Source organism: Camelus bactrianus, chromosome 4 (assembly GCF_048773025.1).
Source record: "Camelus bactrianus isolate YW-2024 breed Bactrian camel chromosome 4, ASM4877302v1, whole genome shotgun sequence".
Lineage (NCBI taxonomy): Eukaryota > Metazoa > Chordata > Mammalia > Artiodactyla > Camelidae > Camelus > Camelus bactrianus.
In genome coordinates, this window is record NC_133542.1 from 77,382,392 (window position 1) to 77,408,841 (window position 26,450).

The following is a 26,450-nucleotide window of genomic DNA, read 5'->3' on the forward strand; positions in this document are numbered from 1 at the left end:
GAGGTCCTGGGTTCTATCGCCAGCACCTCCACAAAAAAATAAATAAACCTAACCCTTACCCCTGTCCCCCACAAAAAAATGAAGATGGCCAGAAAACCACCGGGAGGAACCAGCCTGCCCACACCTTGGCCTCGGCCCTCTGGCCTCCGGACTGCGAGAGTGAACATCTGCTGTTTCAGCCCCTGGTTTGTGCGCTGTGTTACAGGGGCCCTAGCAGGTCAGCCGAAGCGGGCTGAAGCGGGAGGGAGAAGCCAGCAAGTTGCAAACACTGTGTCAGTTACGGTCACTCCGAGTTCCTGCTTGTGTCTGAGCACAGGTGGGAGCGACCGCCTGCAGGATGACCTCTGACACACGCACACACATGCCATCTGTGCTCCTTCCGCCTGCATGGTTTGAAATTTCTACCGTATCTTTAAAATGTTTCTGAAGACATGAGAACAAACTCAGGGTCACCAGCCTTTACCGGGCTGCTCGACTGCTCAGGCTGTCTCTAGCTCTCCCTGCCATCCCCACCACGTCCACACAGCAGCCCTGAAGCAGGCCCCCGAGGGTGGCCTGACCCCTCCCTCCACTGTCCCTGCGGGGCAGCCGTGGCCCAAGGTCCCAGGGGCTGCTGGCCTCATCCTTGTCCCTGCGTGGGACTCTTCTGTCCTGAACCCCTGCCTGCAGGTCCTCCCCAGCGGCATCTCCCCGACTCTGTTCTGAAGAGAGGCGGGGGGGGAGCCCACCCTTTCTCTGGGCTGACCTGGCGCCTGTGCGGCAGGGGCTGTAGCCGTGGCATCGAGCACGCCCGTCTTCGTCCCACACCAAGCCCCACACACGCAGGCTCGCGTGGGCTTTCATGTTTATTTATTTAAAACAAACACCTATGCCCTACGCACAGGTCCGGCTCCTGGGTGGGCAGGCAGGGGGCCAAGCTGGGCGGAAGAGCGATGGCAGCTGGAGGGGGAGGGAGGGGGTCCGACCCCTGGCCTGGCCGGTGGGGCTGGCTTCTCCGTTCCTGCCACCCAGGCCGCCACCCGATGGCAGCCTCCTCCCCGGACCTCGATGGTGGCCTTCCTGCAGAAAAGCAGGGTGAGGGAGCCTCTTCCTAACAAAATAAATAGGCGCTTTGGGTGGGACCTCACCCACACCCACCCTCAGCCCCAGGCCAGCAGCTGCCGCCACCCAAATTTGGCTGTAAGAGAAGAGCCGGTTCAGGAGCCAGGCCGGCCGGGGGCAGGTTGGGCAGAACCTGGCAGCCTGGGTCACCCCAGTGGCCCCTGGGGTGGTGGACAGAGCTGGGCAGGGGTGGAGGCCAGGGGCCGGCCAGACCCCCAGGCATTAAGGCAGAGCAGGGTGAGGGAGAGCACAGCCCAGGGCCGGGCCAGCCTTTGGCACAATGCGGGGAGGGCGGCACAGCGGCCAAGAGCAGGCGGAGCCTGAGGCCCTTGGTCCTGGACCTCCTGCTCCAGGGCCTGGCAGGTGGGCACTGGGGGCATAGGGTGGGACCTCGGCCACCGCCTGACTTCTGTTCCCAAGGTCCGTCATCCATCCAGCTCCTGTGGTCAGCAGAGCGTGTCTGTGTTGAAGGAGAGCTGGGCCTGGTGGACAGCAGACAGGCCTGGCTTGGGACGTCTGACACCCTCCCCCCAGAACTGGGCCTGCCGCTGGCTCACCCCACTCCAGACCTGAGCTTTCTCAGTGGTGGGCACCCCACGTGGCCCCTCTGCTAGTCTGGTGGCTGCTGTCCTCAGGCTCTGCTCCCTACACCTCTGCTCAGTGTTGTGGTGTCTGGGGTGGGGCTGTCCCCTCTGCCTGTGCCCACGCCTCCCATGTCCATTCTGGTCCTGAACATCAGGTGGGTCCCTCTGTCCCCTGGAGCTCGGGACAGCAGGGGCCCCAGGGCCACTCCCCTCCAGCCCCTCCAACATCCAGAGCCTGAGCCCTGAGGCCTGCCCAGCTGCCTGACCCGCCAGACCCCGCTCACCCGCTCCTCCTCGAAGCTAATGAGGCCCTCGTCCTCCGTGTCCAGGTCCTCGGGCTCATCAGCCACGAGTGCCCGCAGCTCGGTGGGGGTGGGTCGGGGCCGGAGCAGGCTGAGTAGGCGGCCCAGGGGGGACTGCAGGGCTGAGGGCGGCTCTGTCTCCTGCTGCTCTAGGTTGTCGCTCTGCTTCTTGGCAAAGTTCACGAACACCTGGTGGGCGTGGGCAGGTGGGTGGGCGGGGCCGGCCCAGCGGAGCCCCGGAGCCCCGCCCCCGGCACTCACGTTGTCCAGGGTGGTCTGGCTGACCGAGTAGTCCTGGATGCCCAGCACGCCCGCCACCTGCTCCATCTTGCTGAACACTTGTGCCAGCGAGATGTGCTCCGACTTGAGCTGGTACTGCACCTTCGTGTGGTGCCGCTCCTGTGGGGCACAGGGGTCAGAGGCCGCTCGGGCAGTGGCGCCCCCCACCGCGCCCCAGCCCCAGGGGCCCCCCCACCTTGAGCACAGCCTCAGGGAAGTTCCTGTTGAAGAACCGCACCACGTCCTTCACGTTCTGGCTACTCTTGGTCCTCACTGTGATCATGTAGCCGTCCCCAAACCTGCGGGACAGGCCCATGGCCCAAGCACCAGCCGCAGGGAGTCCGGCCTCCCCCCGCCGCAGCCCCCACAGCCCACCCCCGCGCAGCACCACTGCTCACCGGTTCTTCAGGTGCTGGATGCTGCCCAGACAGCGCAGGCGCCCATTCACCATGATGGCCAGCCGTGTGCACAGAGCCTCGCACTCCTCCATGCTGCGGGCAGAGACACGCTGGCTGGCACAGACAGAGGGGGGCACTGGGGGCGTTGGGGAGGAGAAGGCCGGGGGAGTGTGCACCTGTGAGACGTCAGCACCACCGAGCGCCCCGTCTTGATGAGGTCCAAAATGAGGTTCCAGAGGAAGCGCCGGGCCTTGGGGTCCATGCCTGTGGTGGGCTCATCCTGGGGGTGGTGCCAGGCTCAGCTGCTGTACCCCATTCACCCCAGCTGGCCCCACCCTCTGCTTCCAGGCTCACCGGGAAGATGAAGGTGGGGTAGCGGACCCCCATCCCACCCCAGCTCACCAGGAAGATGAAGGCGGGGTACCCGATGAGGGCAATGGCTGTGGACAGTTTGCGCTTGTTGCCTCCGCTGTAGGTGCCGGCAGGCTTGTCAGCATACTTGGTCAGCTCCAGCTTCTCCAGGGCCCACGTCACCACCTGGGAGCGAGAGCGGATGTCAGGGGCCCACCCTCTACAGCAGCCCCCTCCCCCGAGGGGCAGCCCTCACCCGGGCCTCGTCCTTCCAGGGGACACCCCGGAGCCGCGTGTACAGCTGCAGGTGCTCCCGGGCCGTGAGCTCGTCAAACAGGGCGTCAAACTGTGGGCAGTACCCGAGGCTCTGCTGCACCTGGAGCAGCTCCTTGAGCACGCTGGGGACACAGAGCCGTCAGCCCCGTCGCCGCGGTCTCCGCGGTCGCCCGGCCCCCGAGCCCCCGCCCGCCTGCACCTGTGCCCGTTGACGAAGGCCTCGCCCCCTGTTGTGCTCTCGTCACCCGTCAACATCTTGAAGGTGCTGGTCTTGCCCGCGCCATTGACGCCCAGGAGGCCAAAGCACTCGCCAGGACGCACACCTAGACACAGGCGGTCCACTGCCAGGATGCGGCCGATCTTCCGCGACTTGTACACCTGGCAGAGGTGAGGGGGCAGCTGGCTCAGCGGGGCGTGTCCACCTGGGCCCCGCCCCACCAGGGCCGGGCCCCACCTTGGTCAGGTTCTCAATTTTGACCATGTCGTTGTCAGCATCCCCCCGCAGCACACGCTGCCGCTCGCTGGCCACGTCCACGTCATCCTCCACGGGCTTCGTCGACACTGGCATGCGCCTGGGGGGACAGGGTGGGCAGTGCCCGGCTGGATCACCCCGCATTGTCCCGTGCTCCCCCACTCACCGTGGCCACGGTAGGAAGGTGGGCAGTGCCAGGCCCCCCGCCCTGCACCGTCCGTCCAGGACACCCCCACTCACTGTGGCTGCCGCAGAAAGTTATACTGACACACGATGGTGAGGAGGAAGCCCACGAAGCCCTCGACTGTCATGGCCACCAACCCCCTGGTGACAATGTCCCACTCGAACGGGGACTTCATCTTGTCGAACTGGCCTGTGGGGCAGCTGGCTGAGGGCCGTGCCCGGGGCCTCGGGAGCCCCTCCTCGGCCCATGCCTGGAGCTCCCTGGTCTCCCTCGGCCCCCTGTCCAGGGGCGCTGGCTCTCCCCCCTCCACCCGCCCGGCCTCACCGATCTTGGCGTAGTACTCGTTGATGTACTCGTTGTAGGCCATCTCCATGAGCCCGTGGCCCAGGTTGTAGTTGGGGAAGATGAGGAAGCAGCTTTTCAGGTAACTGTTGACAACCTTCAGGTCCTGGAGGGTCCCGGGGGGTCATGGCACAGCCTCAGCCCCACCGTCCCGCTGCCCACCGCCTGGCCGCCCCCCACCTGGCCCACCTTGTCGTGCTCAAAGAGCTGCAGCAGGAAGGTGGCCACAGTGGCCGTGATGCCGATGAAGAGGTTGATGACAATGAGAAACACGTAGGCTGAGCTGGGCACCTCGAACCAGAAGGAGGCCGGGTACATGATGGGGGTGATGGACCAGCTGTGGGCAGCGGGCGGGCGGTGGTCACTGGTGGCCCTAGCCTGCCCCAAGCCCATCCCCCTCGCCCGCTCCCCCTTACCCGTAGAGCAGGAAGAGGGACAGCACAGCAGGGAAGTTGGTGGGCGACGTGTAGGCCGGCAAGTCAAACACGAACAGGATGATGACGCAGCAGGTGGCCGGGACCAGGTAGTTGAGCTACCGGAGCAGGGGCGGCAGGTGAGGGGCTGGGGGGTGTGGGGGAGAAGCTTGGGGGCAGGCAGGGGTGAGGGGCCCGGGGGCAGGACTGGGGGGCCCGGCAGGGGACAGGGGATGGGACGGCCAGGGCTCCAGGGGCACACCATGTCCCACACGTAGTTGGCCAGCCAGTAGACGACAGGATTGCAGCCGCTGACGAACTGCAGGTGCTTGGCCTTGGTGGACTTCTCGGCCACCAGAAAGACCACGAAGCTGGCCGGCACGAAGGACATGGCCACGATGATGAAGATGGCGATGACTACATCTGTGCCCTGCAGCCTGGGGGCAAGGTGGCCCTCAGCCCTGCCCGCACGCAGTCCCGCAGTGGTGCCCCGCCCCCTCCCACCCCCTGCACGTACAGGTAATCCAGAGAGAGGCTGGCACTCGTCTTGTTCATGGGGTGGTTGGTGACGGTGATGCCTGCAGCACAGCAGAGAGCAGCCTCAGGGGCCTGCTCTGCGCGCAGCCCAGCCCACCCCGGCCGCCCCAGCTCACCATAGGCCGCAGGGTTGCCCTTGCTCTTGGGTAGATTGGCACGCAGAATGGCGTTGTTGAGGCTGTTGAGGTAGGTGGGCATGCTGTGGTAACCCTTGTTGTTGTAGAAAACCTGACGGGGGCACAGAGAGACCCCAAAGCCCGGTGGGTCCCTGCACACCGTGGGCGAGGGCCGGACGCTGCAGGGCCCGGGACCGAGTGGTGCTCACCTGGGCTGCTCGGCGCACCGCGATCTTCCGCACCATGGCTGGGGCCCGGGCGCCAAACGAGACTGGGATGGACTTCTGGACATTGCCAAAGGTGATGGCCCCATACCTGGGCAGCAAGTCAAGGAGTGGTGAGGTCAGGCGGGTGCAGGCTGTCTGCTCCTTGTCCATGGCCAGTGCGCCCCTCCCACCTGGCTCACCGGTGCAGCCGGAAGCGGTCAGAAGTAAAGAGTAGGTACTCAGAGACGTTGTGGCCGGTGATGTCTGTGAGGATGTCGCCCGTGACCACTCGCATCTGGGGTGGGCGTCCGCCCACACCACCAGGGCAGGAGAAGCCAGTGCCCTGCCCAGAGCAGGTGCAGCGGACAGGCTCCCGCACCAGGTGTGGCAGGGAGGGTGCGGACGTCCAGTTCTCTGCGGGCACAGCAGGCAGTCAGCCCAGCCCACACTGCCCCAGGCCCCGTGCAACCCCACGATCCAGTACCTGGCCCGGAGGTGGGTGGCAGGGAGGCGTTCCAAGCCTGCAGCAGGTCCTCGTCCAAGGACACAGGGGAGTCAGAAGGTGCGGGCGAGGGTGGGGGTGGCACGAAGTTGGACAGCGGCAGCCCCTGCGTGAAGGACTCCAGGCACATGCTGTCGAAGAACCGTGCGGCCAGCAGGCGCGACTCGCCACTGCTCAGGTTCAGTGTGGGCCCCAGGGAGCCGTTGGCTGGAGACTTCAGCACACAGGTGGCGCCCACACCCGACGGCAGCCGGAACGTGCTCACCAGCTGCTGTGGGCTGGCATCAGGGGACAGCCGCAACCTGGGAAACCCCAGAATGAGTCTAGGTTGGGGGACGGTGCCCACCACTCCCAGCTCTCACACTGGCCCCCATCCCCAATGGCTGTCTGTCTGGCGGCCTCACCGGTCCTCCTGGCGCTCCTCGTTGGCATAGGGGATGAAGTTGCCGCGGGGCTGGGTGTAGTTGTGGTACTGGGAGGGCGACAGCACCAGTGGGGGCAGGTCACCTGGCAGGGTGCACGGGCAAGCCTGAGCAGGTTGTGCCTGCCAGCAACCCCCAGGCCTGGGTTCCCTCTCTCCCGTACCCAGAGGGCCCAAGCCTGGGGTCTGGACCCAAGGAAGGCATGAAGCCCGGGGTGTGCCTGCCAGGCTCAGGTGCAGTGCCCAGGCCCGGAGCAAGTGTGGGCCCCCCAGGTGGCTCAGGAGCAGGACGGAGCCACGCCCCGAAGCCAGGCCAGGCAGCCGTACCGATCTCTGGGACAGAGAGAGCCACAGTCATAGCCACGCAGACAAAGAAGGCGGGGAGCAGGATCTGAGAGGACAGCGCCTTGGAGTTGCGTCGGGCGCAGTGGAAGCGCTTCACCAAGAGCCCGTGGAACTGGCGCACCTTCAGCCACCAGCCCTCCAGCTTGCGGCTGCCCTGGCCGACCCGTGTGAGGGCCTCCGCTTCGGCCTCTGCACAGGGAGGTAGGGGCTGAGCAGGTGACCCCACACCACCCTCCAGGACACTCCCGGCCCCACCCAGCTGCCCCCCACCTTGCAAGCTGACATTGTCAGGGTCCTGCAAGTTGTCGAAGAGGGGACGGTAGTCGCCGTACACATCGGTGTAGCCGGCTCCCTCGTCACCGCGGGCAGAGCCCACCGAGGACGCGGACTGCAGCGATGCCTGTGACTGGGCCAGCTCTGCGCTCTGGGCCAGGTTGCTGGCGTGAGCCTCCCCGGACATCGAGTCCTCAGCCCCAGGCAGCACATCTTTCCTGGACTCTTTCACATCTGCAATGGCAGAGGGGCCAGGGAAGGCAGGAGAGGGGCTCAGGGCTGCCGGCCCCCAGCAGGCCTGCCTGGGACCCCAGCCCCCACACTCGCCCACCCACCCAGGACCCTAGCCCCAGACTGACCCTGGGAGGTCCTGGCTCCTTGTTGCCACCTAAGACCCTTGGTGCCCAGAGATAGGGGAAGAGTGAGCAGCCCCAGACCCAAGTTCAGGCCTGGGGGAGTGGGGAAGGTTGAGAAGGGCAGGGCTGATCCGCAGCTCCGGGACCTCACCTGCCTCACTGTTCTCCAGAGACTGGTCCTCCTCTGACACCTTAAGGAACACCTCCTCCAGTGTCGAGTCCATCAGCCCAAAACTGCTCAGGTGCAGTTCATCCAGACTGCGCTCTAGGTGCTAGAGAGAGCTGGGTGAGGCCCACCCCAGCGTGGGCCGCAGGGCGGGTGGTGCCTGCCTCCTCTGCAGCCCCGCCCCACCCCACGGGCCCGCCTCCCTGGCCCCGCCCCTGAGCACTGCCCAGCCCCGCCTTCCTCCAACCCCACCTCTTCTGCTGAACACACCTCCTCTGCAGCCCTGCCTCTGCCATGAGCCCGGCCCCCGAAGCCTACCCCAGCCCTGTCTCCTCCACCAGCCCCACCTCCCCTCAAACCCCACATCCCTCCACGGACCCCGCCCCCTAACCAACCCCGCCTCCCCTGCCGCCTCCACCTCCTGCACTGGCCCTCCCCGGAGCCCCACCCCCTCCTCTGGTCCCACCTCCTCCACCAGCTCAGCCCCACCCTCACACCTGAAAGAGGCGCTCAAAGGCCCCCTTCTTGGCCGCCTCGCTGGGCAGGATGTAGGAGAGCTCAGTGCTCGTGTCCGAGACCAGCAGGCAGGAGGCCACGTGTTTGCGGATGAATTGGGAAACCTGAGGCTCGGAGCAGCTGCTCAGCTGGGCCCGACCTGGGGGGCTGGCTGTCAGACCCGGCTCTAGGAGGGAAGAGGAGCAGGGAGGGCTTCACTCAGGGGCGGGGGGAGAGGGGGAGCCAGGCCCAGCCAGCATCCTGGGCCTCACGGGGCCACGGTGAGAGCTCAGGCCCTCAACCTCATGGGTGTGAGGAAGGGATCTGGGGGCAGGCCGCCTCAGCACAGACCTTGGGGGTCCCCGGGTTCGGCAGGCTGCTTGACCAGCGTGAGGCGGTAGCCGTCCCCGTAGGCACCCTTGAGAAAGAGTGGGGAGCCGCAGCACTTGAGCTTCCCGTGGGAGATGATGGCGATGCGGTCCCCAAGCAAGTCGGCCTCGTCCATGTGGTGGGTGGACAGGAGGATGGTGCGCCCTGCGGCAGGCCGAGGCGGGGGTCAGGGGGCAGCTGGGCGGGGCCGGGCAGGGGCCGCACACACCCACCTAGCGGCCTGCTCACCTGGCTTATACTTCAGGATGAGGTCCCAGATGGCGCGGCGCGCATAGGGATCCACGCCGGCTGTGGGCTCATCCAGGATGATGGCACGGGAGCCGCCCACGAAGGCGATGGCCACAGACAGCTTGCGCTTCATGCCACCGGACAGTGTCTGCACCAGCGAGTGCCTCTTGTTGGAGAGCTCCAGGTCTTCGATCATCCTGAGGGGGGTACAGCAGGGCCTAGGACCGGGCCTGTGGGGAGCCGGGGCCTCGGCTGCAGCCTCTGGTCCCGCCCGAGCCCCACCCACTTGTCCATCTCCTTGCGGATCTCCTCCTGGGCCATGCTCTTGAGCCTGGAGTAGAACCAGAGGTGCTCCTCCACCGTGAGGCGGTCGAAGAGCACGTTGTGCTGAGGGCACATGCCCAGGTTCTTCCGGATCTCGTCCATCTCCGTGCGGATGTCATGCCCGTAGATGGTGGCTGAGCCCGACGTCGGCGGGAACAGGCCAGTGAGGATGGACCTGGGCGGGTCGGCAGGGTCAGGGCCCCCACCTCCTGCAGGGAGCCCTCCCGACCGCCCGTGCAGTCAGGAACTCGGGGTGGGTCCCCGCACCCCGACACTCACATGGTGGTGGTCTTGCCGGCCCCGTTGTGGCCCAGGAAGGACACCACCTGGTTCTCGTAGAGGTTCAGGCTCAGCTTGTTCAAGGCCAGCTTCTTGTCATTCTTGTAGACCTTGGTGAGCTTGTCCACGCAGACCACCAGCGGCAGGTGGGTGGGCTCCTCTTCCATGCCCCGAGTCTCCTCTGCACCAGGGCCGAGGGTCAGCGCCGGGGCCACCCCAGGCCCCTGAGACGCAGCAACTGCCCCAGCCACCACCCTGGCGCCTGCCTCACCCAAGCGCCGGCTCTCCATGGCGCAGGCCTGGTCCTCTTCCATGACGCTGAGGCGGGGGGCGCGAGCCCACGGCCAGCTCCACTCCCATGCCTCCGCCCGCCCGCTGCCCAGCCAGTAGGACTTTTGCAGCGGGAAGTACCAGGGCCGCGGCAGCCCGTACATGCCTGCGGGGTCGAAGGGGAGGCTGACCCAGCGCCCGGGTCGCTGTCTACCTGAGGCCACGCGCCCCTCCCCCTAGAGACAGCCTCCTCCCCCTCTCCCTCCAAGGACTCGGTACCTGGGTGCACCGCCTCAATGTACCATGTGAGCACACCATAGACAGCTGCGTCAACCATCAGCATGGTGACAGCCAGGAGCAGGTTGAAGTCGTCCCCTTCCACAGGTGACTGGCTGAACGTGTGCCACTGAATGCCCACGCCTGCCACCTCGTACAGGGCGAAGTACTTGGAGCCCAGGCCAAAGGCCGTCGTGGACATCAAGGACTGAGGAGACAGCAGTGTCAGGGGGGAGAGGAGGCTGGACTCCACCTCAACCCCCACCACCATGACCCTCACCGCGATGCACTTCTCGAAGGCGGTGATCTTATCGTGGGCCACCTCCTCGCGGATTGCCACGTACATGTAGGGCACATAGCTCAGGAAGTAGATGATGCCGCCGCAGGCCGAGGCCAGCTTGGCCTTGGAGTACAGCACGGACACCAGGAAGCTGGGGGCAGGCAGGGCCACGGGCCATCAGCCACACCTGAATCTCGGCCCCATGCGTGAAGCCCATACTCCAGCCTGCTGCCAGCCATACAGCACTCACCAGAACATGATGGTGGCCACAGCGTAGACGGCCAGGAAGAGCCAGATGATGAGCACATGGCTGTGCATGAGGACCTGGCCATACTTGAGGATGGCAGTGAGCGCCGTCACCGAGATGGAGAGCTGCACAAAGCCCGTGATGAACCAGGCCACCCAGTGCACCGCGTTGTTCAGGCCCATGGTCTTCATCACCTGTGGGCAGTGGGCAGGCAGCGGGCATGGGGCCTTGAGACAGCGTCCCCAGGAAGGAACGCCCTGCCCAGCCCCACCAGCCCAGGGCCAGGGAGGGAAGTTGCCCCCCACCTCCATTCCTCCCCCACCTCTAACATTTGTAACTCTATCCCCCCTTTCCCCCACCTCCATCCTTCCCCCTCCTCTACTCCTCCATCTCTCGCTCCTTCCTCCATCCCTTCCCCCTTCCATCTCCCCATCTCTCTCCTTTCCCCCTCCTCCATCTCCCCCCTCCACCCCCCCTCCTCTGCTCCAACCCCCCACCTCCTTCAGCCGGTGCTCCTTCTCTGCCACAATGTGCTGGATGGTCATGGCTACAGAGTAGACCCAGGAAATCACCATGCAGAGCGGCATCATGTGCTCGATGACGAACAGAAAGCTGGGGAGAGGGAGGGGAGGGGCGTGAGGGTGGGGCTCGCTGCCTGCCTATGGCGCCCTGCCCTCGGCCGCCCCCACTCACTCGTCCCGCGTGTAGCAGGGATACGGGAACATCTGCACATAGTTGCCCGGCTCCACCACGTCGTGGCCCACGAAGGTGTCGATGATGGCGCGCTCCATCATATCTGCGATGGGGGGCAGCGGTCAGCGGCGGCCACGCCCCGCCCCCCGCGGCCCCAGGGCCGGCCCTCACCCTGGATCCAGACGAAGCCGTACAGGAAGTAGAAGCGGCCGCCGGTGTTGGGCCCCGGCCGCCAGTAGGCCCGGCGGATCTCGTTGGTTTTCTCGGTGAAGCTGGAATTCTGGCGGATCTTGTAGTGCACGTGGGGCGGCAGGGAGCCGTCCTTGCGGGTCTGGAAGATCACGCCTGGCACAGGAGGGGCGGGGCCGGGGAAGGGGCGGGGTGAGGGGGCGGGATCGAGGAGTGGCCGGTAAAGGGGTGCGGGTCATGCAGGGACTGGGGGAGGGGAGAGGCGAAGGAGCAGGGCTCGGGGAGCTGCCCAGGGGCCCCGGCTCACTGGCAAACACGGTGACGTTGTCCTGGTAGGCCTGGTTCAGGGTGTAGTTGACAATGCTCTCCTCGTCAGGAAAACCCTTGAAGATGTCCACGCTCACCTGGGGGAGGGGGGGTCATTAGAGCTGACCCTGGGAACCTGAGAAGCCCCTCCGGGCTCGCCCACCCACCTTGGACATGAACTGGATCCAGCCGCAGGCCGCATTGTCGATGGTGTCCAGCTGCTGCAGGAGGACCGAGCCGTTGGGCAGCGAGAAGTTGTCCTGGCGCAGGGCAGGCGGCAGCTCCTCTGGTGACAGGCTCAGAGCTTCGGGGTGCAGCCGCAGCTCTGTCACATACTGGGGATGGGAGGCCAGCTCAGCGGGTGGCCTGGGCCAGCCACCCCCAGGACAGAGAGGGCTCCCTGCCACCCCCGCCAGCCCAGCCCCCTCGGCACCTGCTGCAGCCAGCGCAGGTGCTGCTGCAGCCTGCCCTGCTCCAGGTAGCTGCGGATCTCCGCCGAGATGTTGAGCCAGAGCTGGGCGTAGTGAGTCACATTGCCAACAAGGGCAAAGGTCTCATTGGCCTGCAGAGGGTGAGGACAGAGCAAGGGGCTCATGGAAAGACCCCAGCCATCGAGGGGGTTCTCACTCCTTGCCTGCCCCCATGGCCGGATCCAGCCACCAGCCAGGCCCCAACAACAACCAGTCTTGCTCTGGCCAGGCTGCCACGGGGAAGCTCCAAGCCCTCCCCCTCCAGGCCTCTCTTCAGCGCCTCCCCCAGAATTCCCTGTGCCCTGGCTCTCCGGGCAGCATGGCCTCCGGTTCCCCCCACCTCACCAGCTGTGCCTTCCCTGCTCCTTCGTGGGATGCCTCCAAGCGTCCCTTCAGCAACCCCTGTCCCTCATCTTCCCTGTGCTCATTCTAGGGTCCCCTCCACGGCCCCTCCCCTTCCTGGGCCGCTTCCAGCCCTAGTTTCCGCTTGTTCCAGATAGGACCTCTACCCTGGGGTGGCCACAGACATCTCGCCCTCAGCAGGCCCCAAACCACTTGGCTACCCCGCCCAAATGTCGCCCACTGGTTGCTGCTCTAGATGGTTTCCGCGTGTGGCCCCTCCTCCATCCTCACCAGCGCTGCCCAACCCTGACCATGCCCAGCCAGATCAGGACCCTGCCCCACACCAGCCGTCCAGTGCATCCCCAGGGCAGCCCCCAAGTGCCCCTGTACCTTGAACCCCCCCCCACAGGTCCCCCCCACTCAGAGCCAAGTTGGAGCTGGAGGGCCAGGGCTGCACTCCTCCCATGCCAATTCTACCGACGCCCCCACCACCTCTGCTCGGGGGTCCCTGGCCTGCAGAACCCTCTGCCCAGCTCCTCCAGCTCCTGCCCCAGGGGACAAGTGCAGCCTGAGCACTCAAGGCAGCAGTAGACTGGTGCACCTTGAGGATGACACGATCTGCTTCGGAGCCAGCTGGCGCGTATAGGATCTTCGGGTTGCTGGTCATCAGGTGCACAAGGAGGCCCAGGTTGCGCTGCTCCTTGCTCGTGAAGCCCAGGGAGCTCATGTTGCCCCTCCGCAGCGCCTCAGGCTCGATGGTGCTGGGGTGGGCAGATGAGACCTCAGGGTGGGGGCGGGGCGTCGGCAGGGGGCGGGGCTTCCGAGTGCGCGCGGGTGATTGACGCGGAGCAGGCCGTGCAGCAGCACCAGGGAGGGGGCATCCGCGCCAAGCCTCGGGGTCAGGCCTGGCCCCTACCTGTCTTCCTCACCCACCCCCCTGCCAACCACCTACCGGTTGTTGCCACACAGGATGGGCTGCAGGCCCGCCCAGAGCTGCACGAAGGCAGAGCACTGGCCCTGCAGAGTGTCCCCGGAGGCCGGGGCTGCAGCGGACGGGGTACCCTCCTCCGCGGTGGTGTTGGGGCCCACGCCCGCCCCAGCCCCAGTGCCATTGGCCGCCCCACCAGGGCTGCCGCCTGGGGGCACCGGAGTCCGGCCGGTGCAGGCGCCCTGAGGCAGCAGCAGGGCCAGGGCCGAGAGGACGTCCACGTCCTGCAGAACTTTCTGGGCATCCAGCAGGTCCTCCAGCAGCGCCTGCAGCCGCCGTGGGGGTGGTGGCTGCTGCTGGGAGGCGGAGCCGTTGGGGGCATCCAGGTCCAGCTGAGGAGAAATGGGGCCAGTGGGGAAACGCAGGCTCAGGGAAGGGACCAGGATCTGGGGCTGATCTGCAGCTGGGTGCTGAGGTCGGGGGCAGAACATGGAGGACACCAGCAGGGGACACAGGCTGAGAGGAAGGGAACAGCCTGCGGGTGAGGGGAGCCCCAGCTGGGGGCTGGGTGACACAGACTGGGACCAAGGCATGGAGCAGGGCAGGGGCACAAGGCACCCCCATGCAGAGCCTGGGCCCAGGAGTCCCCTGTGATGCCAAGGAGCCCCAGCACCTCCTCCAGCCCAGGCAGCTGATCCGAGGGCCAGCTGGCAGGCAGGGCCTAACCTGCTGGGCGATCTTGGGCACATCCAGCTGGTTCCGGAGCTCTGCAGCCAGCTCAGAAAAGCGCCGGGCACGCGCTGCAGCCTGCCCACTGCAGACAGTGTCCCGGTAGCCCTGCAGCGCTGTCTGCTGACCCTGGGGCACAGTGAGGATCCGGCCTAGCTCCCTGGAGCCAGGCGAGCACGTGAGCTGCTCCAGGAGGGTGGGGGCCAACAGCAGCTCCTGGGGGCAGGGGCAGGGGACAGCTGAGAAGGAGCCCCGATGGAGAGAAAACCAGGGGCCTGGCCTGAGGTGACCTCAGGCCTTCCCTTCCCCACCCACTGTGCCAGGCCTGAAACCACCCAGGTTGTGCATTGTGGGGTAGGGTGTAAGAATGGACACACATCACCATCCTGCCTGCTCCCTCCCTATGCCAGCCACAGACTCCCAGGGACCCTCCCTCACCTCCAAGGGGATCCCTTTCTTCACCCACCCAGGAGCACGCAGCACGTCTCCCACCCCACTGCAAGTCCCCCTCACCTCCATCTGGAATAGCGGGTTGCTACCCTTGTGGCTCCAGGGCTTCTGATTCCTGGGGAGGCCTGACCCCACATCCAGGGCAGGTGAAGGGCCAAAAACCAGACGATAGACCTGGAGTGTGAGGGGGCCATGGTCAGGCCGATGGCTCTAGAGCCCCACATGCCCCCACCCCCACTCCTGCAACCGGGGGAGGGCAGAGCAGCGTGGCCAGGGCTGGCAGCCACAGCAAGAGCAGACACAGGCTCGTGGCTGATGCCCGCCCCGTCTCACCTCGGGCAGGTCCACCTGGGCAACCAGGAAAGCCTGGGCTGTGCTGTTAGGCAGCGACAGGTTCTGCGTCAGGAAGCGCCAGAGCTCCCTCGGGTCCCTGGCCACCGAGTCCAGAGAGAAGGAGGACACTGGACAGGCAGAAAGACAGGGCTGAAGGCCAGCCCTGCCCGGGGCCGAAGCACCCCAGACAGACTCAGAGCTGTGCCCAGGACACCACAGCTCAGCCCCTGGGGCCACTGGTTGGGCCACACCCGGAGCACTTGTGCCCTGGGAACTCAGGGCAATGGGTCAGAGGGCGGGGCCTGAGGCACAGACACAGGCCCGTGGCAGGAAGTGACCGAGGCAGGGCACGAACCCAGCTGACGGCAGAGCTCGGGCACAGCCCCCCAGCGCTGGCTCCGCCCCACCTGCCTGAGGCGCACCTGAAGGTCTGCTCAAGCGGCTCTCCCAGGCGTCCGGGCCCGAGCTGAGGGCCTCCAGGTGCCGGCGCAGCGCCTCGAGCTCCGAGCCCAGGCTGGGCCTCGCCGGGTCAAATAGGTTGCCTTCCTCTACCACGCGGCTGAGGCGCTCCAGCAGCTGTGTGACCCTGCACCACCACCGGATGTCACCCGCAGGTCACCAGGCCTGGGCTGGGGGGAGGGGCAGCAGGGGTCCCCAGGGGACACTCACGTGGAGTTGGCATACTGAAGGAAGCCAAACTCATCCCGCTGGCCATCTGGGCACAGTGACTGCATCACGGGCAGGATGCCGGCGGAGGTGAGGGGGGCTGCCGTGTAGAAGGCTGAAGGGCGGTGGGGGACAGGGCAGGTGAGAGGGCCCAGGGCAGGGGGAGAAAGGAATCAAGAAAGGGAAGGGAGACAGAGGCCAAGAAGAGAGATTTAGAGAAAGTCAGGAAGGGAAAGCAGCTTCAGGCAGCAGACAGGAAACAGAGGGCTGAGAGTTCTAGTGCAAATGACCTCAGCAGGTCAGAGGTCAAAGGGCATCTCGCCATCCCTACCCCACAACTCCTAGAGCATCCCCCTTCCCTCAGCCAGCCAAGGCCAAAATGCCCTGACACTTCCCCAAAGAATCTGGCTGTGGCACTGCCCACAGAGCCCAGGGGAGCACTGGGGCCCCTACCAGGCAGCGACCTCTGACCTCTCTGGCCAGCTGGTTAGTGGATGGAATGCAGGAGCCCACAAGGATCTGAGGGGAGAGCAGCAGGGCCCCCCTTGCCAGGCAACCCTACAGAGAGGGAGACACCTGGGATCTGGACCTGGGGGCCCCTGTGGTCTGGGTGGCTCCATCCTTCACCAGCCACCACCCCATCCCCCACCAAGAGCCAGCTGCTCCTGAGAGCGGGCAGGGGCCTCTGCAAGACCGGCTGGCCAGGAAAGGCTGTTAATGCAAGCGATGGGGTGGGAGGGGGGCTCAAGCCGCAACAGGGGGCGCCGCAGGGCCGTCCTGTGGCTGCCGCCTGGGCCAGCAAGGAGGAGGCGGCCGCTCACTTACAGACTGCATGCAGGCCGAGGAGGAGGAGGAGGAGGAGGAGGAGGAGGAGGACAAGAGACCGTGCGGGGGAGGGGCAAAACAGAACAGAGGAGAGCAGTGAGAAACTGGTGCCTCGGTCACTCTCGGCCACCACGGCGGACCACATCCTCCAGTCCAGCCAGGAGGCACGGCCAGGGACCATGAGGGGGAACAGGCACGCGGACTCAACGGGGAGGAGCCGTGGGAGCTGGTTCCCACCGATGCGGCCATGTGCACACAGGACATGCGCGCGTGGGTGATGCAGTGAGGGCTGCCTGCCCTGCCCCGCCCACCCCGCTGGAACCTGGTCCCTGGTCCCCCTCCCCCACCAAAGGACCCTCACCTTCCTTTACAGAGATGGTTGGTTTCTTCTGCCGAAGCCCCAGCAGGATGAAGAAGAGGACCAGAGGGATGAAAATCTCGAAAGCCAAGACCCACTGGAAAGGGAAGGCTGAGTGAGGCCGCCTGCCCAGGGCTGGACAGGACAAACTCAAACACTCCTCTCCCTACCAGACAGACACCCTCCCTGCAGGGCCGGCCCAGCCCAGCCCCTACGTGCTCCCTCAGGGAGGAGAAGGTCAACCCAGGCCCTCCAGGGCCACAGACATCACAGCCCCTTCCTTCCTGGACCCCGTGAAAGAGTGAGAGGGTCAGTGTTGTCTGACTTAAGCGAACCAGGTCTCCCACCTCCCAGCCCAGGTTCTGCCGGCCACACTGAAGGCCAACAGGGACAAATCAGCCAGCTTGTGGTCCACTCTGACCGTGCATCTGCCCAGCTCGCCGTCTCCTCTCCCACCTGCAGGGCTGCCTGGGCAAGATCTTGGAGGCAGTCTCTGACGGGCCTGCAGCTCTCACACCACCCGCCCTGCAGGGTCAGCCCTCCTCCCTACCTCTACAGCAACATTACACCCCATGCAAGGGCTCACAGAGATGAGGTCTGGTGGTGGAGGGGGCGTGGCTTTAGCCCAGGGCCCTGAGCCTCCGGGAAGACCTGGGCAGCAGTCTGACAACCCCAAGTCCCGAGGTACAGGCACCTCCTTCCGCCCTGGCCCCTCTTCCCCACCCCTGGTGGCTCTGGTGGGCACAGGGGCCGTTGCCTGCCCGGGGTCTCTGCTCAGGGTTTTCAGGACGGCTCTTGCCACTCCAGCCTGGGCACCAGCCTTCACCCTGGTGGGCCCTGCTCTGAGCAGGGCAGAAATGCCAGGGGCCCAGGGGTCCAGCCTTCCCTCTGTCTCCCTGGAAAACGGAAGGACTTCACCATTCTTGCCCCCACCTCTCCTACCTCAGGGAGGGAGCAGAGGAAGGAGGAGGAGCTCAGGCCAGCTGCTCTTTCGGGGAGCCCCCTGCCCAACCCAAGGGCACACCCTGACCCCTGCCCCCACCTGGCTCTTCTCGGAGGCACCAGGGTTCCTTCATCCTCACCCCCACCCCAAAACAGACTTCAGAGCCCCCACCCAGAGGCGCTCCCTCTGGCCCCGGGTCCCTTGGGGTGGGGCAGCTGCTGTGTTTACTGTGCTTTGACAATAGTGCTCTGTGGTCTGGAACACCCCGTTGTGTGTCTGCGCCCCACACCCGGCCCAGCCTGTGCCAGCCTCCACCCCCGCCCTGAGCCAGGATCCAGCCCAGGGCTAGCCAAGAAGGCCTCATGGGCACCCACAGGCCTGGGACAGGCACACGCCACACGCACGCACACACTGAGCGAGGGGGGCTGTGTGCGAGCAGTGATGCGGGAGGCCGGGGTCACGGCCGCCGTGGTGCCGGCCTCACCCACCTCAGCCCTGCCACCGGGCACCTCCACCACGTAACTGCGGCAGTAGGCCATGGCTGCCTCCTTATTGCTATAGCAACAGCGGCGCACGAGCTGCCAGGAGGAGGCGAGGCCTGCTTGGCGGGCAGGCGGCTGGCTGGGCAGCTGGCCAGAGGGGCATCTGGTTACGGCAGGCGGCGGGGGTTCAGCCCCACCTGAGCGCCCCACCCAGCACCCTGCAAGGTGATCAAATCCCTGTCCCTTGAGATCAGCCCAGTGCCCCATGTTGTTGCACTCCAGGCCCCCTCCTGCTGTGTCAGGGGGAAAAGGTGAGGCCTGAGGATGAAGGTGCTGCGTCCTGCTTGCCGACAGTGATCTGGTCCCTCCCCCAGGAGCAGCCTGTGGCCCCAGGCGAGACCATGTCCAGCTAAGAGGTCACAGGTTAAACTCACAGATGAAGACACCGAGGCGCAGAGCTTGGGAGGAGGGAGCAAGCAGGCACAGAGCCCCTGGGTTCCGACCCTGTAGACCAAGCTTCCCTGGGCGACCCCACCCCTCCCCAGTGAGGCACACAGCAGGCAGGGCAAAGCCTCTGCTAGCGGAGCCCAGGCTCCAACTCTGAAGCCCAAGACCCTCCCAGAAAAGGAGGGGTCCGGCAGGAGTGTGCCCAACATCTAGCCAGCCCTGGTCCCACTGCGTGAGCCCAGCAAGACCCCAGCCACCCTGGAGGGAGAATTTCTGGTTTGCTGTGGCCACACAGGCACATGGCATGGCCAATCTCTGAGAGTGCCACGGGGCAGAGGCACAGGATGGTTCTGGAGGAAGTCCAGCTTAGCATGCAGGGGCTACTCCTGGGTGGAGGTCAATGGGCACCTCCTACTGGCTTGCCAGGTACCCACAAGCCATTGTTCCCTCCCCAGATCCTTGGGGTCCCCAGTGGATGCTGGGGCCATCATTCTGGCCTCTGCTCCCAGCCCCTGGGGGTCCTTCCTACCAAGAACTCTGGGACTGATACTAATGCATGCCCACATCCCCATCCCCCTTCCTCCCAGGAGCCCCACCCTGCTGACCCAAAACCTGAGGTGGGCGAAGCTTTACCAGAGGCTACCTGGGGCTGCAGGCCGGATCAGCAGGACCCGGCGCCAGCCAGCCTCAGGTGCCCTGAGCAGGGAGTGTACTCAGCCCTGGCTCCCTGCCAGGGCCAGGTGCCTCGGGGAATCCTGCCAGGCCATGGTGATGATGGCCACCTGCCCCTCTGCAGCCTTGGGTTTCCCATCATGCACTTGGAAGCCCTTCTCAAGGAGGGACCTGGCAGCAACCGGTTGGCCCAAGGGGTCCCAGGGTGGGACAGGAGCTGCCTAAACCTCAGATGGGCAAGAGGATGCCTCCTCTTCAGGCTCCATCTCCAGACCCCAACCTGCTCTGGGCCCTATCCTGGAAAATCCCCAGGCCGGTTCAGGAACCCGAGATGCCTAGGGCTCTCTGGTGCGTGTGCTGCTGCCAGTTGGGCGGGCCAGCAGGAGATGACCCTGCCCTTCCCAGGGCCAGAGCAGTGATGGCCAGCCTGATGACATCCACGCCATGCCAGCCCTGCCTGTCACCAGGGCGTCTGTCCCTGCTAGCTGCTGTGCCCTGCACCCTCAGGCCCCTGGTGCCCCTGGCACAGGGCAGAGAGCAGGGGAGCCTGGTGGTCACAGCTCCAAACAGCAGGCCCCTGTTCCCAAAGGAACTGAGTAGGGGAGACCAGAGAGTGGATCAGCTTCAGGGAGGATCACCCCAAAGGACAAAAGAGTGAAGGGACTCAGGGTGGCCGAGGCTGGGCACAGCAAGGACGTTGCTGGTGGTGAGAGAGCATGAGCTAGGGCCAGTGGGTGTGCGGGAGGGGGGAGGAGGAGGAGGAGGAGAGGTGCCTGCCCAAGGACAGACGGGTGGTGCAGGGAGGAAAGGGACATGGTCCCTGCAGGGGTGCCAGGAGGGCTGGGTCCGGAGACCACAGAGCTTCTGAGATGGACCCCCAGCCAGCCCTCTGCCCCGGGAAGCAGGGCCTCTGGCGACCCCAGGGTCCCGCAGCCGCCCACCCCGCACCCCCACCCCCGCAGCTGGCCCGGGAGAGCGCGTTGCGGAGGGCGCTCGCTCCGTGACTCAGCCGAGCACCACGAATGTCAGCGGACGCAAGCGGCGGGCTGCTCACTGCCGAGCCCCCTCCCCGGAGGCCCGCGAGCTGGCAGGGACGGGGGAGGGGGCAGGCGGGGAGGGGGCAGGCGGGGAGGGGGCCGCCGCCCGCCCGGGGTCTGCGCGCGCCCGGCCGGGCTCGCCGCACGTGCGCGCGGGGAGCGCGCCGCCGGCCCCGGTGCACGCAGCCTCTCGCTCCCGCAGGCCTGCGGCGCGCCGGGTCGCTCACCGGGCTCCGGCGCTTCAGCGTCACATTCTTCCAGAGCAGCAGCTGCAGCTGGTGCAGGAAGCCCATGGCGGGGCCGCGCTCCGGCAGCCTCCGCGCCGCGGCCCGCTCTCCTGCGCGCCCCGCCGCCCGCCGCCCGCCGCGCCACTCGGCATCGCCTGCACGGGGCGGGGTCTCGGGCGTCCAGGACCGGCTCGGAGCTGGCTCCGCCCCGGCGGCCGCGGCGACAGCCGCTCGCACCCGCCCCCTGCCCGCTCCCGGCCCGCGCCGCCTCCGCTTAAAGGGGCCGCGCGGTGCTCGCCTCCCCCAGCCACGCCTGACCCGCGCCAGTCCCGCCCGGGCCGTTCCTGGAGCTCTACTCTGCCACGGGAGGCTTTGTGGCCGCCCCCATGTCACTAGGCGTTGACGTGACGTGCCCAAGAGCCCACATCTAAACCGAGACCTCCGACCCACCCCCTTTCCAGGGCGCTTATCTCCCAGGAACACCGGGCCTGAGTGCAGCACTCCACCCCCTTGAAATCCTCCCGCAGAGGCGCCTCAAGTTGGTCACTGGTCCCCAGGGCTCCCTGAGGGGAAGCTTGGCCCCTTCCAGGTCACCACCTCTCCTGCCCTCCTTGCAGAAGCACTGATGGCAGGGATTTTCATCTGGACCTAAGAGCAAGGTCCCAGTCCCCAGGGCCACTTCAGGGCTGGATGGGGGCGGCCACTCACACTTGAGGAGGGAGTGCTCCCCTTGGATGGAGATTCCACCTGTGCTGGGCGGGCACTGCTCTCAAGGCTTGAAGAGTCAACTTTCCTGCTCAGCTGGGTGTAAACTGACCAGCACCCCTTGGTGGGGGGAGAAGAGCTGCAAGTGAACCCCTGGAAGAGTTTCCTGTGTTCCTTGTGAATATGCCACTTGGTGACCAAGTGGCAGGATGGCCTGGCTGGCCTTGGTGGGTGCTCCAGCTTCCCAGCACAGGGAGGAAGGGAAAGGACCCAGGGAACTGCCTCCTGCAGGCCAGAGAGGCCGGGTGCTGGGGAGACTGAGGACGCCACCCCCGATGTGAGTGGCTCAGTTTCTTCCTATATACGAGGAGGATTCTCGCCTCTGCACAAGGAGTTTGGGGTCCAGTGAATTCCGCAGAGGTAGTTTGGTGCCTGCTGGAGCAATGCGGCTGCACAGACCCAGGTCCGGTCTGAGCCAGGCTGGGGGGTTGCAAGGTCCATTCCCAAGGTGGCTAGCAGAGGGCAGGCAAGCCCCTGCCGGAGCGCCCACCTAATGGGTGGTTCTGATGGCTCCTCCCAGCCTCAGTTTCCCCCCTTGTGAGTGGGAGGGTCACACCGAGTGACGTCCAGTGTCTGGGGCATAATAAGGGCTCACCCTAAACTGAATAGCAGACCTGGGGACCCGCAGCTCCCCACCCGCTCCCAGCTGCCCTTTGCTGTGGGAGGAGGGACAGCCGGGGAGGAGGAGTGGGGCAAAATCCCCATCCACCCCACCCCGAAGCCTAAGGACACTTCCTTCTCCCCAGTAAGTCCCCGGGCCGGAAGTCACTGGTGGGCCTTTCCCACAAGCCACTGCCAAGGGGAGGGCAGCTTCCTGCCTCCACTGTCGCCCACCCAACCTGGGGCAGGGACGAGTCCGTTGTTGGGGCCCTGTCAGCACCACCCAGAAGCTCACCACCAGCCTCCCTCTCCTCCCCGCCCCACAGCGCCCCCTAAGGGCTCCCCTGGCTGTGGGAGCAACCTTGGTGCCCCCTCGATGCCCACGCAACCACCAGCCACTTGTCAGAGGGAACCCCACATCAGAAACCAGAACTTGTCATACCCCGGACGCCCCTGCAGCATGAGAATGAAACCCCAAGGCCTTCGAGATGGGCACCTTTGACCACCCCACCAGGTTTCTGACCTCAGCCACTGCTTTCCACCCACTTTGGCCTTTCAGGGGCAGGGAAGGTTCTCTGCTGCGGTGCCATTTGATGGGGGTGAATGAGTAGGCAGCGGGAGCTCAGGGGCCTGGGGTGGAGCGGGCAGGGTCAGGGCAGGACTGAGGCCCGTGTGGCCAGGGAGGCCGGGGGAGGCAGACTCGACACATGCCGCTCTTGTGCTTTGTTTCTTTATTGATGGGTGCCCTATCCCCAAGGGCACTTCGGCTGCAAAAACCCCTACGAGCAGGTTGGCCATCTTGGGTGTGGGCCACACAGGTCTGCACACCAAGCTCCAGCCTGCACATTCCAGACATGGGGACCCCAGCTCCGAGGGCCCTTCCCCCAGCCTCTCTCAGCTCTGTGTCTGAGGATAGCCTTGACCCACCCACGATGTGAGCAAGGTGGAGAGGGAGGGCCCCAGCAGCCCCTCATGTTTGGTCAACCTCAGCAACACGCACCCCCATTCCTCCCTCCCTGCCCCTAAACACTGACTCCGATGCCCATGGGCCCCCTCCTACCCACAGCCTGCCCAGACTAGCCTGCTCCTCCATTACCCTTGCTTCCTGGCTCCCGACTCCAGCCTCCAAGTTAGCCTGATGTTTGCCGAGAAGCCCGGATGCCAGTGGTTTGATTTCAACACCCAGCCTTCCACCCACATTGCCAGCTACCCAGCCACCCACCCGTGCCTCCTCCAGCGGGCAGAGCTCAGGCCTGGAACCAGCCCTTGAGGTCCTGGTAGACCTGGCCGCGGGGCAGGTGTGGGTAGCGGGCGCAGATGGTGCAGAAGCGCTCCCTCCAGTCGCGGAACAGCCGCAACTGAAGCCGGTCTCGCCAGGCAAAGTAGCGCCGATAGTAGCTCTGGTTCATGCCGGTGAGGAAGGCGGCCAGCTCTCGGGCTGAGCTGAAGTCGTCCACATGCACAAAGGCGTCAGGCGGGGCAAAAGCCTCATAGGTGGCCCTTGAGGGCCCCAGCACCACAGGCACGGTGCCGGCTGCCAGCGCATTGTGCCAGAACTTCTCAGTGATGTAGTCTCGGTGCTGGGAGTTCTCGAAGGACAGGTAGAAGAGGTAGCGGGCCACGGTGGGCAGCAGGCAGTCGGCGCACAGTGGCTGCCGATTGGCGCGGCCGAACACATCCACCCGCATGTGAGGTGCCAGCTGCCGGTACAGCTGCACACGCCGCTGCCGCTCCTGGAAGTTGCTGACCACCCAGGCGGCCACCCCATTCTTGGCCGGCAGCGGGGGTGCAGGCCCTTCACGGGGCTCCAGGCGGCCGTAGGGCACGAAGATGTCGGAGTCTCGCCGGTAGCTCAGCACCCAGTTGAAGATGCCACGGAGGCGGTCGAGGCCGTGGGTGTGGCTGGGTGATTCCATAGAGGCCCACACCCAGGGCTGCCCAGGGGGCCGATCAGCCAGGGGCAGGCGGGCCTGCCGGGTCTGCAGCTCTCGGTGGTGGAAGACCACAGCGTCGGCACTGGCCAGCAGGCTGCGGTCGGCGGTCAGGCGGCAGTGGGCCACCCCGTAGCTGGTGCAGGTGTTGCTGGGCAGCTCTGGGGGCTGCTTGGCGAAGGGCCAGTGCCAGATGAGGATGGTGAGCGTGGGCCGGGGCGCCGGAGCGGCCCCAGGGGTGGACTGGAGCAGCCACAGCAGCCACAGGGCTGCGAGAAGGGCTGCGCTGGCCAGGGCTCCCACACCCCGAAGGCTCCGAGCGGGGCTGAGCCCTGCACAAGACACAGAAGAGAGGATCGCTCCCTGGGCTCCCCACGGGCCCCATCCTCCCAGCCCAGGCCTCCCTAAAGACCAGACACTCACCGGTATTACGCATCGACAGCTCCCAGATCAGTCACCCAGGAGGCCAAGGTTTTCAAATCACAGCCGCCTCTGCGCGGGGATGCCCTAAAATCACAGCTCTGCTCCTGCACTCGCCCTACCTGGAAACGCCCTCCTTTCATCTGCCCAGGACGGGCGAGGGAAACCGGGGTGCCTTCCTGCCCCGCCCTGCCCCGCCCTGGAGGTGAGGACCTTTGGCATCAACTGCCTTCCTCATCCTGCCTCCCCCTCTAGTCCTGTCTGCTGAGGGTGGCGGGGGCAGGAGGGGCGCCCAGCCGGGGTTCAGCACCATTTCCCCTACCCCTGCGGGTCCCTGGAAAGGCCTGGCGATGGCGGGAGGCAGGAGGAGAGGGCCCGCTCAGCCCCGGGGAAGGGGAAGCCATCCTGAGTGGAGAGGACCCCTCCCCAGAAGGGTGACCCAGACATGGAGGACCCAGCCGCCGCCCGCCACCCAGGCCCGGGTGCTCCAAAAGAAGCTACCCGAGCCCAGGCCAGCACCACCTCCCCCCACGCGGTGTCATCACCCACTTCCCCTGCGCACCGCCCGCTTAGCTCTGCCACGGGCTCCCAGACCCTCTGGCCGCAGATGTGCTGTGTTCAGCTCTTTGCCGGGAGCCTGAGGTTTCTCCCGCTGCTTCTCGTCGGGCCTCCTCCCCCCACCCCTGCGCCTCTCGGCACCTTGTCCCGGAACCCAGGTTCCCAGAGAGCGGTTCTGTCGCGGGGTCCTAGGGGTGCCTGCGCACACAAGGCCGCAGCACGTGCCCACAGTGGGCGGACGCCAGGCTGGGCCTGGCCTCGGACAAGCCGCGGCGTTGCTCTACCTCCCCTACCCGAGGACACACGTCTGCAGAAGCCCCAGGCTGGGGGTGGGCCTGGGTCCCGGCCAGGCTCCGAAGAGCTGCAGGAACTTGGGGGCTCCAGACTCTTCTTCCAGGGCCCACAGCCCAGGCTGGGGGTGGGGGCAGGGAGGGGGCTTTCCAGGCTGGAAAGGGAAGGAGTCGTTGTGTCCCTGATGTGGGCGGGCAAGAGGCTGGTACCTTCTCCAGGAAAAGGAAGGCTAAAGCCCAGAGGCCTTCTCCTCCCCCACCCTCCAGTCAGCCCCGGGGGCCCAGACTTGGAGGTCCAGTTCCTTCCCCTTTCACTCTGGTTCCTCTGAGTTGGACATGTGGCAAGTCAGTACAATCTGACAGCCCTGAGCTCCGGCCGGCATCCATCGGCTTCACCCCAGCCGGACATGGCAGGGCGAGGCCCAGCCCTCGTGCTGGTGTCCCAGAGGCCTCAGGCCAGTCGGCTTCTTGGAGGCTGAGGGCTGGGCGTCAGGGAAACAGCCAGGAACGGTTGGCCAGGTCTGCCGCCCAGGCCACCCCAGGGTCTCCGTCACCCTACAGGCCCTGTCCTGCTCCACTCTTGGGCTCCAGGGCTGCTGGCCTCCTCCAGCTCCTGCCCCCAAGTAAGGACAGACAGCCTTGAGGGCAGGAGCCGGGGAGCTGGTCGCAGATAGAGGCACATCTGGCTGGGAGCGGGTGGGGGTGGGATGTGGCCCCTTTGAGGCTCCCCAGCCCCTGCATAACCCCCGAGCTGAGAGCTGAGCTGCGGCTAGGTTTTGCGCAACCTTGAGGAGGGGAGTGGGGCCGTGGGATCTGTCGGAAACCAGCTGGTGGACCCAAGGTGTGGGTGTGGCAGCCGGGCCTGGCCCCCCGCCGGCCAGCACCAGGCCCCGACCTGAATGTGCAGCAGAGCCAGCCCTGCCCTCCCAGCCCCCAGCACGCGTGGAGATGGCTGCAGCAGCCTGGGCCTTTGGCATCGCCCCGAGGAGCCCACCTTTCCTCCCTGCGGCGGGCACCCTGCGGGCAGTGGGGGCAGGCGGAAGGAGCCTATCCTGCCGCTGCCCGCCAGCGACCAGGTTCCTGGCCGCCAGAGCCCCTGCCCTTCCTGTTTGCAGTGCCAGGCCTCACCCACACCCACAGCCTGCTCCCTTCCTGGGTGGACCTGAACGAGCCCCCCCCACCCCTTGCTCTGGGTTTGCTGCTCCCCAGGGCCCCTCACAAATCTGCCAACTTGGGTTGGCAGCCAGGGGCCCTTGTCATGGGAACCCGCTGCCCGGGAAATGGGCCTCCATGGTTTGGCCCAGAAATGGGTCAGAACGAGAGGCTTTCAGAGGAAAAAGAAGACGGTGAGTCAAAAGGAAAGTGGGGCCTCCTCC

General features: G+C 66.0%; 2 protein-coding genes across 8 annotated transcripts; both read right to left on the minus strand.

Annotated features, from left to right (window-relative positions):
• Window positions 1-827: 827 nt before the first annotated feature.
• Window positions 828-20,682, minus strand: ABCA2 (ATP binding cassette subfamily A member 2). 4 transcript variants are annotated; one of them, XM_074362706.1, is made up of 48 exons: window positions 20,511-20,682; window positions 16,706-16,799; window positions 15,523-15,634; window positions 15,276-15,439; window positions 14,854-14,981; window positions 14,584-14,694; window positions 14,068-14,286; window positions 13,366-13,733; window positions 13,015-13,174; window positions 12,035-12,163; window positions 11,769-11,936; window positions 11,603-11,699; window positions 11,278-11,451; window positions 11,107-11,209; window positions 10,911-11,025; window positions 10,417-10,607; window positions 10,167-10,317; window positions 9,890-10,094; window positions 9,612-9,776; window positions 9,341-9,521; window positions 9,024-9,236; window positions 8,738-8,934; window positions 8,471-8,653; window positions 8,122-8,306; window positions 7,610-7,730; window positions 7,100-7,336; window positions 6,812-7,018; window positions 6,468-6,570; window positions 6,046-6,365; window positions 5,762-5,975; window positions 5,565-5,670; window positions 5,356-5,467; window positions 5,220-5,280; window positions 4,965-5,139; window positions 4,706-4,821; window positions 4,479-4,626; window positions 4,272-4,395; window positions 4,004-4,136; window positions 3,746-3,863; window positions 3,491-3,669; window positions 3,278-3,413; window positions 3,067-3,201; window positions 2,841-2,944; window positions 2,665-2,757; window positions 2,463-2,565; window positions 2,249-2,386; window positions 1,970-2,176; window positions 828-1,583 (listed from the first exon to the last, which is right to left on the minus strand). In XM_074362706.1, exons 1-48 carry the CDS (start codon window positions 20,574-20,576, stop codon window positions 1,548-1,550), a joined length of 7,305 nt encoding a protein of 2,434 aa, XP_074218807.1. In that variant the 5' UTR covers window positions 20,577-20,682; the 3' UTR covers window positions 828-1,547. The 4 variants fall into 4 exon arrangements, with proteins under 4 accessions (XP_074218807.1, XP_074218808.1, XP_074218806.1 ...); XM_074362707.1 differs by having other exon boundaries at window positions 3,272-3,413; window positions 5,762-5,825; window positions 20,511-20,681; XM_074362705.1 differs by having other exon boundaries at window positions 3,272-3,413; window positions 20,511-20,681.
• A 1,907-nt stretch (window positions 20,683-22,589) lies between these two features.
• On the minus strand, window positions 22,590-25,290 carry FUT7 (fucosyltransferase 7). Of its 4 annotated transcripts, none has more exons than XM_074362711.1 (3): window positions 25,078-25,290; window positions 24,230-24,313; window positions 22,590-24,138 (listed from the first exon to the last, which is right to left on the minus strand). In XM_074362711.1, exons 2-3 carry the CDS (start codon window positions 24,240-24,242, stop codon window positions 23,123-23,125), a joined length of 1,029 nt encoding a protein of 342 aa, XP_074218812.1. In that variant the 5' UTR covers window positions 24,243-24,313; window positions 25,078-25,290; the 3' UTR covers window positions 22,590-23,122. The 4 variants fall into 4 exon arrangements, with proteins under 4 accessions (XP_074218812.1, XP_074218813.1, XP_045372261.2 ...); XM_074362712.1 differs by lacking the exon at window positions 25,078-25,290 and adding an exon at window positions 24,926-24,944; XM_045516305.2 differs by lacking the exon at window positions 25,078-25,290 and adding an exon at window positions 24,789-24,903.
• Between the last annotated feature and the right edge of the window lie 1,160 nt (window positions 25,291-26,450).